We start from the raw sequence: 12,955 nt of genomic DNA, 5'->3' as shown, positions 1-12,955 counted from the left end.
TGATGTAAGCGCAAGGTGTAAGCACGCATGCTGCTGTACAACCAAGGCACTCCTACAGCCTCAACTTGGGCTCTGAGCAGAATACTTTCAGACAAAAGCATCCCAGCTCCTCTGTAAGCACCTCCCTTGCTCCCCACTGGGAAACTGCACAAAATGCTTAATTACAAGTTACTCATGAGCCCCTAAGTTCAGCTATGTCAGTTAACCTGGGGTCCACCACAGTAAGCAGCCATCGGGAAACGTACGAGAAAAAGCAGTGCCTTCTTTAAAGCCTGGGATGCTGCCCTTCCTTACAGCAACGCTGTTGACAGCACAGAGAAATCTGGCTCATTTTCTTCTGTGCTTCGGGCAGCATTTACAAAGCGCTAGGCCAATGAGCAACTAACTAGACAGCTGAATGCTTAACACTTTTACAGTGACTGATGGTGAAAATCTTTCTTCTCTTGGACAGGTGTGCACAAAGCTATTTTCACTGAAATAGTAAGGAATATCTGCACAAAGAAAATAGAAATACTGTCTCACAACCCTAAATATGATTTAACATGGGGCTGGGAACATAAAGGATTTTCCTTCCTTTAATTTGTCACTGCAGTGTTTAAATCAGACTATGCTACTGTCATATTAATGGGTCTGAGCAGTTCCAAGGGCTGGAAGCTAGCACAAACGTTTTCATTTTCAGCCTGCTGGTGTGAATCAGCACAAGTCAGCAATGACTGGAAGTCTACTTGGCAGACATTTAATGCAGTAATGGTTGTTGGTGCTACCTCTGAAAGACAAGTCTCCTCCTCATAAAAAACGCCTTGGTGATGAGCATCTTTGCTCTCAGCTAGAGCAGACACACTGTAGGAAGGTAGAGTGTGAGGGCAGAATGAACCCAGCTCCCCCTTTGAGACACACTCTTCAGATCAAACTGGGCACAATTACAGGGTAAGCTTTAAAAACATTCGTTCTGTATGGAAGATCTTAAAGCCATGCACCAGCATTGTCACTCTTAACAAAAAAGCCCACATCACCACTGAAGTGACAAAAGCCAGGTAAGGCAGATTTTCCTTGGTGCCCTGCAGGAATGGGGCGCCCCAAGAAAGTACCCTGAGTGAGGTGTAGACTGTGTGCATCTGGAGACACAGGTACCATAGGCTTACTGCCCACTGGCCAGACTTCACTACTGGCAACTTCAAACTATGATTACCTTTCTTTACTCTCCCTCTGTCTGTACAAAGCACAAGATCACATCCACTGCTGCTGCCATAACTCTTATCCAGAGGAGTCTGAAGAAAGTGAATTTGGAGTTCACTAGGCAAATCTCCCTGACTGTTCAATGTAATAAATACTTGGACTAAACTGAAAGCACCGGTGTTACTTATAAACAACAATATTTTTCCTAAGCAATCAAAAATACTTTTCAAGCAAATACATATTGAATTTGGTTGTGTACTTTCTCTGTACAGAACTTAAAAATGAGAATCTGCGGCAGAATCTGAAAAAAACAGACACAAAAATTAATAATCCAGGAAGCTTCCTACACACTGTACACGGACCAAACTGAAAAATGCATATGAATTAAAAGAGACTTAGAACTGTAACATTCATCACAGACAAAACATAAGTGTTAGTCACAACTCTACCATTTGTAGACACAAGAATCTACGAGAAATAGGGAAAGAAAATGGAGCAGCACTGCTGTTTCCTATTGATGTGCAGGTATTTTTCAGCACTGTAGCAAATTCACACACACACAGTTTTGCATTACACTACAGGCATTCTGCATTTTTGGACACACATTTGAAAAAAAAATATCAGTGCTTTTCTGTTAAAGGCCACTGCCAGCTTGGGTTTTTTGTACTTGAAAATGAACGCTTTAACATTTCTTGACTGGAAATCTTTTAATTAGAAGGTTCTTAACATATTTTTTTTTAGTTATATGAGAAATACATTCTTTTGTTTTCTGAGAAAAGCTAAATTATTACATAAAAGTCTGTCCAGTGCACTAATAAAAGGTAAATGACTGAACACTTTTGTTAACTTCTTTAAGTTGGAGTAAACCCAGATAGAAGTAAAACTTTAAACCATTTTTCAGACAGAAATGTAATTTCAAAGTTGACAGTGTCCCTTGGTGACACACAGTTGTTTGCACATTAACTGTCTGCAGCCAAGTTTACGAAGAACTGTGTGACACCATAGGTTTTCTCTAATTTTGTAGGGAAACCTGGCCAAGTCCTTTACTGAGCCAGCTGTGTGAATTCCCACAATCTGCATGAGCTAGCTGCATTAGTCAGCTGACTGCAATATACTTTAGGTAATTTTAAATATTTTTCTGCTTGCACAGTTAATATACAATTTACTACTTGGTGACTCACTGTGCCCAATTCATATGTAGTGTAAAGAAATCAAAAAGAGGCAGCACAGAAGGTGAAGCTGGCCTACCAGGTTTAGCTAACAGCAAACAAAAACAACTCTGCATTTTGAGATGGGGTAGTGATTGTACAAGAGACAGACAGGATGGAGCACTGTGGAAAGGGTGTCTTTAGAAGATCCCTTCCTTCTTTCCACTACCATAAAACTAATCTATCAGAGAGGGTCTTTACCTCTGGCTTGTACATAAACTCTGAAGATTAAGCTTCTGCCTATTGGATATATCTCATAAGACCAAATATTTCTTGACATCTTTCCCAGAAAGAACACCTTGTACCCAATCTGTAATTTATAACCTCTCTGGTTTGGGTCACTACACAGAGGCCTTCGCTCATCTACTTAAAAGACTCATCTTTTGCCATCTTCTGGTGTGCCTGTCCTGAGATACTGCATAAGCTGTTCTAGTGCACACTATCCCCAGGCCACCAGAGCATGGAGGAACACGTTGGCATCTTTAAATCGAGACATCCTTCTATTTCCAGTGTATAGGCATCCCCCTCACGGGGTTTCTCTTCAATCAAGGCTCTGAAACGTGTAACTACTGACCTCACCTCACATATTACCCAGGACAAAACACTCCCCGTGTACTGGACTCTGACTGCTGTGGCTCTATTACCACATGTGGTCATACAGAAATAATTAACTGCAAAAGCTTGGTGACATTAATAGACATGAATGCCGCGTATTCCTTTTCATCGACTACCACTAGTACTATTATGATATCATATAATATCCAGATGCACCTTTGCATAAACACTGTAGTTCTATTCGTTCTTACATTCTCCCATAGTATTTGTTCTCAGAACATGGAGAACAACCATGAATTTTAAACTGACAACTGGATAGATTTGAAAGGGCTTTTCAGGAACGGAAATGGCTTACTAGAGCTGCAGTATACTACCGTAAGGTAAATGCAGATCTGACAGAGAACTGGTCATAAGCAGCCCTGCATCAGATGGTTCCTCTGGGCATGATTACACTAGCACCGATTCTACCTTTGAAATGCACCATGTAGAAGGTGCTGGATTGTCACTATCAAGAGCTGAAAGCACAGATGAAGCACTGAGAGAGCACACCATATAAATCAGCTATATTCTTGGAAATTAAATGGGCAGACTGGCATTTCAGGAAGGTGTCCACCTAAATTCCTAGACCTCTTCAAAACCACTTTCCCCAGTAACTACTTTTTTGTGATACAAGAAAAGTGGTTAGAAGAAATTTCACAGTATTTTAAATATTTAAAGTTTTTTTTACACACTAGCAAAGAAGAGAGTTTAAATTTACCTTTATAAATTATACTAGTATATAAAATCCATATCTTTGTTCCTATATCCCTTCTAACCAACCCCCTAAAAAAAATCAAAACATACACAGCCAGCAATGCAGTGCATTTACGTACTGTGAGAGAAGTTGTGTGTACATGCAATGAAAGTAAACATCCAGAAGAGAACCCACATCTTATGGAAAAATTATGGAATTAATAGAAGATTATCATCTTCCTGCCTACAAAAACGTTCATTCCTGTTACAAAAATGTAACAAAAGTAACATAACTGATTTCTCTAATATAAAAGTATGAATTTGTAATGAAAAACCTATATGGGAAAGATATTTTTCTCTTACTTCTGTCATTTGGGATGTTTTTCCTTTTTAACAGAACTCTGATAGTAGAGTCTTCCTTCGGAGGTTTTATTCCTTCCAAGGATTTCTATTAACAAGGAGTAAAATGTCAGACTACTATGAACACTTCCTTTTAACATACAGCATGAGGAAAATCTTGGGTTTTTTTTTCTCCTAAAGGTGAAAATCTAAAAATGCACTTGTGAGCTACAGCTGATGAAAAATTGTTTATCAGCTACGACCCCAGATTTACTCTGCTCAATTTGAGAACCTGTTTCTTGTACAGAGATGCAGGAAAAGTCACAATTCCATAATTGCCTAACTAAGCACACCAGAAGACTTGTTACTCTCACTCAAGTGCTGAAAGCTAGCAGAATCCCTGAGTGCTTGGCTGACTGAAGCACATACAGAGCAAACAACTAATATCAAAGAACTCATTCTTACACACAAACAGTCTCCTCAACCTTAGTGGAAAAGCAGAACTGAACAACAGCTACAGAATCAATTACCTGTGGCAATGTGATAAGACTATTAAAATACAAGCAGACTCCAATCCACTTACCAAAACACTGTGACATTTCCCATCATCCTTTTCTCAGCCAACTATTACCAAGGCTGAATGTGCCCTCTTGACAGGGTATAACCCCAGCCTTGCCTTGCTGTTGGTACTGGGGTTTCCCCCCCAGCGTCTTTCTCTTCTATCTTAACGTCTGGGTAACATTGGGTGCACAGACAAATCATAGTGATGTATGTAAACAGAGACAAACATACACAATCATCACCACTAGTAAATCCTGTTCAAATACTTGGAAAAAAGCAAAAAGAGCTGATGTGCACTTGACTTGAATAAAGATATTTTAATGTTGGAAAGTCACAGACAGTGACACAGAATACAAAATTAACAGAGTGCAATAAATTCCTGTAAGGCTTGTGGCTATAACACAAGCATAGAGAGAACAGGAAGATGCTGTGAGAGTAGCTGCTTAATTTTGTTGGCAGCTGTTCTACTGGCATTTGCCAGCTGCTGGCATGTTTGTCTCCTTCATTTTAACCAAGCAGAAAGCCGGTGCCTGTTTAACTTCAACATGATAGCAGTGTAATTACTTGCAATACCTTTACAGCACCAGCTTTTAATCAGTGTATTTTTCCAAAACATTCAGATTTTCTGCTGAAAGTTTTCTGGTTTTTAACAAGTCTTTTACAATTTGTACTATTTGTTCTCTAAATCTGAGTTGAGGCCTTTCTGAAGAATTGTGTGTCCACACTTACAACTAATGGGAACCAAACTACAGAATAAACAATAAACATCTGAACTTAGGACATGGTACTTGCTATGAAAACAACACCAGAAACCCTGAATCCTTGCTTTGAGGAAAAAGGCATTGACTGAAGGACTAATCAATCCTCAGCAGTTGCCTGTTATATCCAAGCAAACTAATGAAACCTGCTCATCTCTGGAAAATCATCCTGGCATGAATAGTCACAGACTGCAAAATCTCATTATAACACACGATCTTCTCAACAAATAATTCCAAAGACAGCTGACTCATGGTATTGGGAATCACAGGGCAAAAACAATCCCCCAAAGGCACCGAAAGAGTAAAGAAAATTAAGACGCATGGAAAAAAAGTGACCTGCAATTTTTGCAGTATTTCATAACCTCTCAAAAAAGCAAAGTTTTTGATTCAGATGAGAAAAAATTAAATCCTCTATTTTTCCTCTGAAGAGACACATTTCATCTGCTGTTGCTCATTAAACCAACCTGGAACAAGGCCAACCCCAGCAAAACCAGTAAAGGTACACCATATTTCTCTTCCAAGCCTGTGGTCTTTGAAGCACATCCAGTTGCTCTGTGGAGACACCTGTGTTGCTTTAACCCAGTCAAGACTGAGCTGCCAAATGAACCAATATCCAAAAATCTACCCTCCTCTGTGCACCTTACACAGCTGCCTTGGGGCTTTATTTTTCTTCAGTGTAAATTCAAACCATAATCAAATATGTGAAGGAGGATACTTTGGAAGACGGAAACAAGATAATACAGTGAGTAGTAAGAGGTTTATAAAAAATGAGAACAGCAAGTAGACAAAGGACAGTAGTTCCAAATACCTAATACAGACAGAAGCCAACACAGATCCAAAATGAGGATGGAGAGTCAGGCAACCAGCTTTGGCTCTGTGAATTATTAATGTTATTGTTTTCCTGCAAAACAGTTCTGAACCAGTTCATCCACTTATGTGGGTACTCTGCTTCAGTAGAACAGAAACAACTAATTTCTTCCTTGAGACAGATGCATACAGGCCTTGAGGATCTGTCTGCACTGCCGCAACCAACCAACAACTGTCAGCATATGTATGGAAGTATGGAAGGGATACAGGAGCAAGGCACTGTATCAGGGCTTGAGAAGAGTGGTTGGTGGTACAACTGAATGAAAACAGAACTTGAGACTACAACCCAGCAAAAGGAAATAGAGGACCACAGGAGAAGTTTTGTAAAACAAGCTCTAGATAGCAATGAAAATCAGGTGAGCGTGCATGGTGCAGCCACACTGCTAGTAGCAGAGGTACAAGCTGACCCAGCTGGGAAACTCAGGATTACAGGGAGCTGCAGGATGATAATCCCCACTGAAGAACGATTCTGGGGGAGAGGGGAAGTATTTCTTTACAGGGAATGGACTCCACCTAGCACACTTGAGTCTTTGAGAATTAGGATGTGCAATTCACAAAGGAAACACTCAGCAAAATTTTTAAATTGTTTATAGAGATTTTTTCAGTTTACATGTATCCTACAACCCACAATGAGCATCAAAGGACAGGGATAGTAATGATATCTACTTGTGTAACTGCAGCACCAGAAAGCTAGGATGCAAAGCAGTCTTGACACCCTTGCCTGTTATCAAGGAGTCCTTTCAGAAAGTACCCACTGACAGTCTGGCAACACCAGCTAGAAAATCCCAGTTATGAGTAGAAATACAAAGTGATATATGTAAATAAACAAATTCCATTAAGAGAACCATGGAAATAAGCAGTGGTATAATACAGTGAGCATGAATTCAACACAAATGATCTATCAAATCATTTGCAGATATCACAGCTCCTTGGTTTTTGATTTTTTTTTTATAACCTTTACCTAAATTTACCACAGAGTAAAGACTAACATCTGTTTCGATGATATTTGCTCCTACAGAGCTAGAAAAAAATAGTTTTAACTATTTAAGTCCAAGCTGTCTTCCAACTTAAACATAAAATAGGCAGTTTTTGGGTGACAAGTAACACATTAGGATCTGAAAAAATAGCCTTAAAAAAATTTGGGATATTTCAGGAGTAGTCTAAATGTCTCCATACCAACTACTTCTTTTTGGAATAAACTGTAACAGATTATCCCAGTTTGGTCACTTGTTATATCACGACTACAGCCTTTTCCAATGCATACATTCATACAAGTTTTTGCAAAGAAATTCACCATTTGATTCATCCTCTTACTGTGTCTATATGCAGCAACCTAGAACATCTAAACTACCTACACTAAATTGTGAGAGGAGATAATCCCATTCTTAAAACAGATCTTTTTGTAAAAAACCCCTGTGGATCTTATTCTTAAAGAATATATCTTATTCCTATATCTTATACCCAGTGACACTGATAAGATTTCTGTGAGAACAAGTGGATGAAACTAGTCCTGTCTTGTGCCTGTAGTGATTCAGAGACGATTACTTCTTTTGTAGTTTTCCAATTATAATTTGTAAGACAGTATCTTCTGCTTTTCCTTGCCAATTCTAGGCAACTGACAAACAGTGCTAATCTAAACAAGATTTTTTAGTTTGCTGAGCAGGACCAGCAACTGTTATTTTTTTTATTTTCCTTAAAGTACACTGTGCTACATTTATTCACAGTCAAATTACTGCTAAACTCTTGCTAATTCCAGTGACAGCATAAAAATACTTTGCAGCTCTGTATGTGGTGAAAGACTTTGATTATACATACCTCTGAAAAGAAAACAGACAGGATGACTAGGCTGATCCAGTGAATTATTCCTGCAAACTGTGAAGCACTTGAAACTGCAATTAACACAACACAATGAAGCATCATTATAGTAGCAGAATGCAACTTAACATTTAATATAACCACTACTGCTACAACTTAGATATGGTTAAACCTTGCTTTCTTAAATTTTGTAATGGAAGTACCAGAAAGAGGGTGGGATGTAATGGGATATGAAACTCCATCCCTGTCAGCTGCTCACCCTAATTCAGGCCAGCATGGTAGCAGCCACAGCAGCTGTTCATTGGAGCTTTTACAGATAAGACTGCTGGTAGGCAATGACATACATGTTTTAGGCCTTTGATGCTCTGTCACTGCTCCATGCTCTCACTCCATGCATTGCTTTAGTACAAGATGTGTGACTAAATCTTCTACACCTAAAAATCCAGAGTTAGAATTCTGTAAGGAGACCAAATGCTCTATTATCCCCACACTATTCTTTGTACTTAGTCTTTGACAATTCAGCTCAGGAGATCAATAATTGTCTGGAATGGGTGCTTAAAAACTAGTGCTCAAATTTGGCTTCAAAATACATTTCTATCATCTAAATAACATCGGTAGGTAGACTTTCGTACAGCTCTCTGGATGCAGCATGAACAGCCATGACCAGCTCAGGATCCCATTCCTCTCAGAGTCAAGTTTGACTCTAGGAAAACCATAGTGAGAGAAGCAACAGAAAGAACCAATGTCATTGTTAACTGTTAATAAGATCAAATCTTAATATATTAACTTTAAGGAGTTTGTGAAATATCAGCAGTTCTAATTTGTACAACAAACAGAACGTGACTACTTTTGTACAGTCTATTTCAGAAAACGTGGCTGTCATATGGACAGCTTTGTCTTTAAGCAAGTTTCTATGAGAACACTCAGGAAAGTGAAATGAAATAAAATTCCAGTTTAAGTAATTGGTTAAGACATACAGTTTCCTTTGTAAGCACCCTTTTTCAGAAAGACAGTGACCATTAAATTCACTTATGTTCACTTCATTTCAAACTGCTCCATGAAAAGAAGTCTGTAAAGGGTAAGTTAAAATGGTAATTTATGAAATTCTGGATTCTACACACTAACTTCCCATATAGTTACTCTTTATGTGTGCAGATTATCGAGGTAGTTATTCGACTTTCAAAGTAGAATGACTTTGAACAAAAGTCCTTTCAGGAACTGACTGTCAGGAACACTCAGGAAAACTTATCTGAATTCATCAAAAATATGATTTTACAGAGTACTAAAGCCTTGCACAGATGCTTATTGGCATTAAATCAGGCTTTCATTTGAGTCAACTTATTTTGTTTGTAATAAAACGAAATAAACTCAAACGAGTTTGCTGCAAGACTACATAAGCAGCTCTATGATATGGATCGTCTTTACAGGCTTAAATGAATCTTTTGAAATATGAAGGATTCCTTCATAAGTAAGTTCAACTGGAATTCTGTGATCAAAGTTCCCTTCATTGCTGACAAAACAAAGCAGAAAACTGAAAGGGTCCAGTATTTGAACTGCTGGCAACTCCTTCTCTGAAGGTCACATGCTCCCAAGTTTGGAATAAGAGAGCGAAGAGAAAAAGTTCCCTCTCTACTTCAGGGTATTTGTGAGTCTACCATCCATAAAGCAGACAGATTAAAACAGTCTGCGCAGTCTTGCAGTTTCAAAGAATTTCTGTGTAACAGCAAAGTTTAAGGCAATCGATGACTGTGTGCATTGAGATGCAAGACTGGGGCAGAACTAACAAAGTCCCAAGAACATATACAGCATGGACTAAATAAAGCACCTTATTTTAAAATTAAAACTGGTTAAAGTGGGGAGGGAAGTGATGTAGGAAGAAATCAGGATACAAAGAAAACTGTCAGTACAGTCTGCCACTGGAACTCTCACAGCTGAGGCTCATCTGGGGCTTGATGACAGAAAGTTTGCTGTGGTGCAGCAGAGGAACTACTTAAAGATGAAACAAATGGGCAAAACATAATATATTTAACTTTCCCAAGACACCGTCTTTATAGGGTGGCATAAAGAATAATAAATGGAAAACATTTGTAAGCTATTTTTCAAATAGTTGTCAATTGACATAAAAGACTTCAGCTGCCCCTTAGTGGACAAAAAAGACATAGCAACCAGGAATTTAGAAAGAAAATCAATTTCTGATGCTGCACTAACTGTAGCAGAGTGCTGGATGCGCTGCCAGACAGTGCGCAATTAAATTGCCAGTAAAACAGTAAATTTGACAAAGTCTTCCAAGCAAGACTCTTTTGCACAAGAGCTGAATCACTAGTCCATACACTGAATCTGTACATTTGCCTCTTCCGAAACATTCCTTTACAAAAATGCAGTGAAAAGCTACAAAAACGGAAGGTGGTTCTTCTCCAAGAGGCACTCATCTCTGCTCTATGGTGGTTCAGACACATCACTGGGATTCAGTTTAAGGCAAAGCACCTAAGCTATTCAGCTTCTATTTTTACCTGGACAGAATTTCACATTTGTTGAACTTGTAACCTTTATTTTTTCCCTAAAATTGTAGCTAAAAGCCAAATTTGCTTTATTTCACATTTTGCTTGTCTGGTGCTATGGGGAAGAAGTGAACGCAAATCCAGATGCTTTTTAGACATGAAGAAGATGGTTCAGTATAAAATGCGGAGTACAGCCAACCTCAGTCTACCCTACCTCCTCCTCCTTTCTCTCACTTTCACATCTCCTCAAAACATATAACCAGGAGAGTTTCTTTACATGAAATCTAGCTCCACTAATATCAATAGACAAATCACAAAAGCAAGGGGACTTCAACAGAATAAAGAGTTTGTTTGCTCAGTTTAAAGTTGCCATAGAAGATACCAGACCATGACTCTTTCATACTATGTATTCTTGCATTTATGGGATGGTCTGAACCCCATTACTACCATTTCAACATATCTGAGATCATATGGAGATGCTAGAGGATGGTCTTCAACATTTAGCATAGGGAAAAAAAATGTAGTTGGTATTTGTGGTCATGTCAGCTTTGTACCATAAAAGCAAGAGAAAAAAAAAGGGGAGAGAAGAGAGGAAAAGAGCAGTAGGAAAAAAAGATTAATTAGGAAGCAAAACAACATTAAAATTCCCATTGTGGAACCTGCATAGAGTGAATTCAGATAAAGAAAATTCCATTTAAGCTAGTATTTGACTCCCAGTGAATCAGCAAAGTAGAATGCAAGTCTGTATCATTTCAATCCATTGCAACATAGAAAACCCAATTTCAATTCCTACCCACCTCAGCAGAAGTCAATTAATAATATAGTACCAAATACCCTAGCAAGTTCATCACTTCTGTCTATCCACATGCATATGAAAAGTATCAGAGATCAATGATGTACAAATGATCTTTCTTCTGTGTACACAGACTGTGTCTGTAAAGGACAGACCTTTCCAAGTACTAATGACAATGTGTGCGGATCTCTGCATGGACACTTCTCGTATCCTTTGAAAATTTGTCCTATACTGAATTTGGTCAGCAAAATAAGGAAGAGACTGACTTCACTATACCAGGGTTCCACAAAACCCACATTTCTTACCTAGCCTACTAATCATTTAAATGTTAAGAAAAGAAACCCCCACCATTCTCCCCCCTTAAAAACCTCCCAGCAAGTTAAGCCTTTATTTCATCAAAATTAAAAAAAAAAAAAAATCCTCCTACTCACACTGGAGAAGCTTTATATCTATTAGGAGTTCCAGAGTCAGAAGAATCACCACCAATACTACACAGGCTACCAGGAAACTGTTGAGACTCGCACTGAGCAAAAATACCTGCCACACAGCTGCTCGCCTCCCACAGCACGGTTTTAGCCAGTTAGATCTAAGGAAATAAAATTAAGAGGGAAAACAAGAAAAGAAAAGAAGAAGCAGTGAAAAAGGAAAGAGAGCTAAAGAGCAGTGAACTCAAAATTAGACGTTCTGCTGTTACGGATACACTCAGCAATAGTGTACAAAGACTGCAAAATCTACTTTTATTGGTTTCTTTACCAAGAAAAACACTTCACAAAAAAATTTGCCCTGGGGATCTTGTATGTGTCTCCAACCCTCTGGAGCGCACCAGTGTTCAAGTGCCTTCCAATGCACTGAGTAACGTAATCCTAATTATCATATACATTATTCTGCTTTCTTCCTGTCTTACTAATTTCATGTGTTTTTATTTTGACATACCCGCTGCATCCACTTATCTGTGAGTATCAAGCCATATCAGGACTCTGCTATTAAGTTAGAAGGCTAATGATGTTTTTTAAGACTTCATCTGCTATTGAATTTTATGGTTGTTCACCTTTACCCCTGTTCTAGTATGAGACAAATCAGACAAGAGCTACCAAATTTGTTTTGCAAAAGTCAGTCCATGACATCATGGAAAACAGCAATAGGAATCTGGAAAACACCAAAGGATAAGCTCAGTGACTCCACTGCTACACCTATACTAGCAAATATACACAGCCTGGCAAAGTGTCAAGCCACTGGCCAAGGCTGTCTAGCTTGTCTGTTTGCCTAACTTCTTACTAAACTGTTTGTGGATCAAGCGAAAAAGGACTTTCCCAGAGTTTGGGGCACACTTCTGGGACTGTTCCCAAACTTAGTTTAGATGAAGTCACCTTCTTTTGGGGGAAAAAGAATGTTTAGGCAAGATGAAGCGAGCTGTGAGGTGGCTAACGAGGACCAGAACTCTGGAAGCTGACAAATCAGTAAGTGTTGCACAAGTATTGTGCTAATGCAAATACACATTCTCAAGTGGATTGTTAAAAAAATCCTTTTTTTCTTTTGAAAATATTTGTAATAGTAATAACAGTAGCATGGACTTCAGAAGCATAAAGCCCATCTTGATACTTTTTTCTCCTAAAATCCCCCCGTAGTTTCACTTTGATACAGTATTGTATCATT

At 38.6% G+C, this 12,955-nt stretch overlaps 1 protein-coding gene across 1 annotated transcript in view; it reads right to left on the bottom strand.

Moving 5' to 3' along the window:
- TMEM266 (transmembrane protein 266) overlaps nt 1-12,955 on the bottom strand; it is a 59,255-nt gene that overhangs the window by 31,900 nt on the left and 14,400 nt on the right. The window contains exons 3-4 of the mRNA XM_086471782.1: nt 11,734-11,888; nt 8,012-8,085 (exon numbers count right to left, since the gene is read on the bottom strand). Of these exons, the coding sequence (XP_086327908.1) occupies nt 8,012-8,085; nt 11,734-11,888 (229 nt within the window). The remainder of the gene's footprint in view (nt 1-8,011; nt 8,086-11,733; nt 11,889-12,955) is intronic.

Source organism: Leptosomus discolor, chromosome 11, assembly GCF_034619465.1.
Source record: "Leptosomus discolor isolate bLepDis1 chromosome 11, bLepDis1.hap2, whole genome shotgun sequence".
Taxonomy (NCBI): Eukaryota; Metazoa; Chordata; class Aves; order Leptosomiformes; family Leptosomidae; genus Leptosomus; species Leptosomus discolor.
The sequence above is the reverse complement of the archived record's forward strand: the minus strand, read 5'-3'. Positions and strand labels throughout refer to the sequence as shown.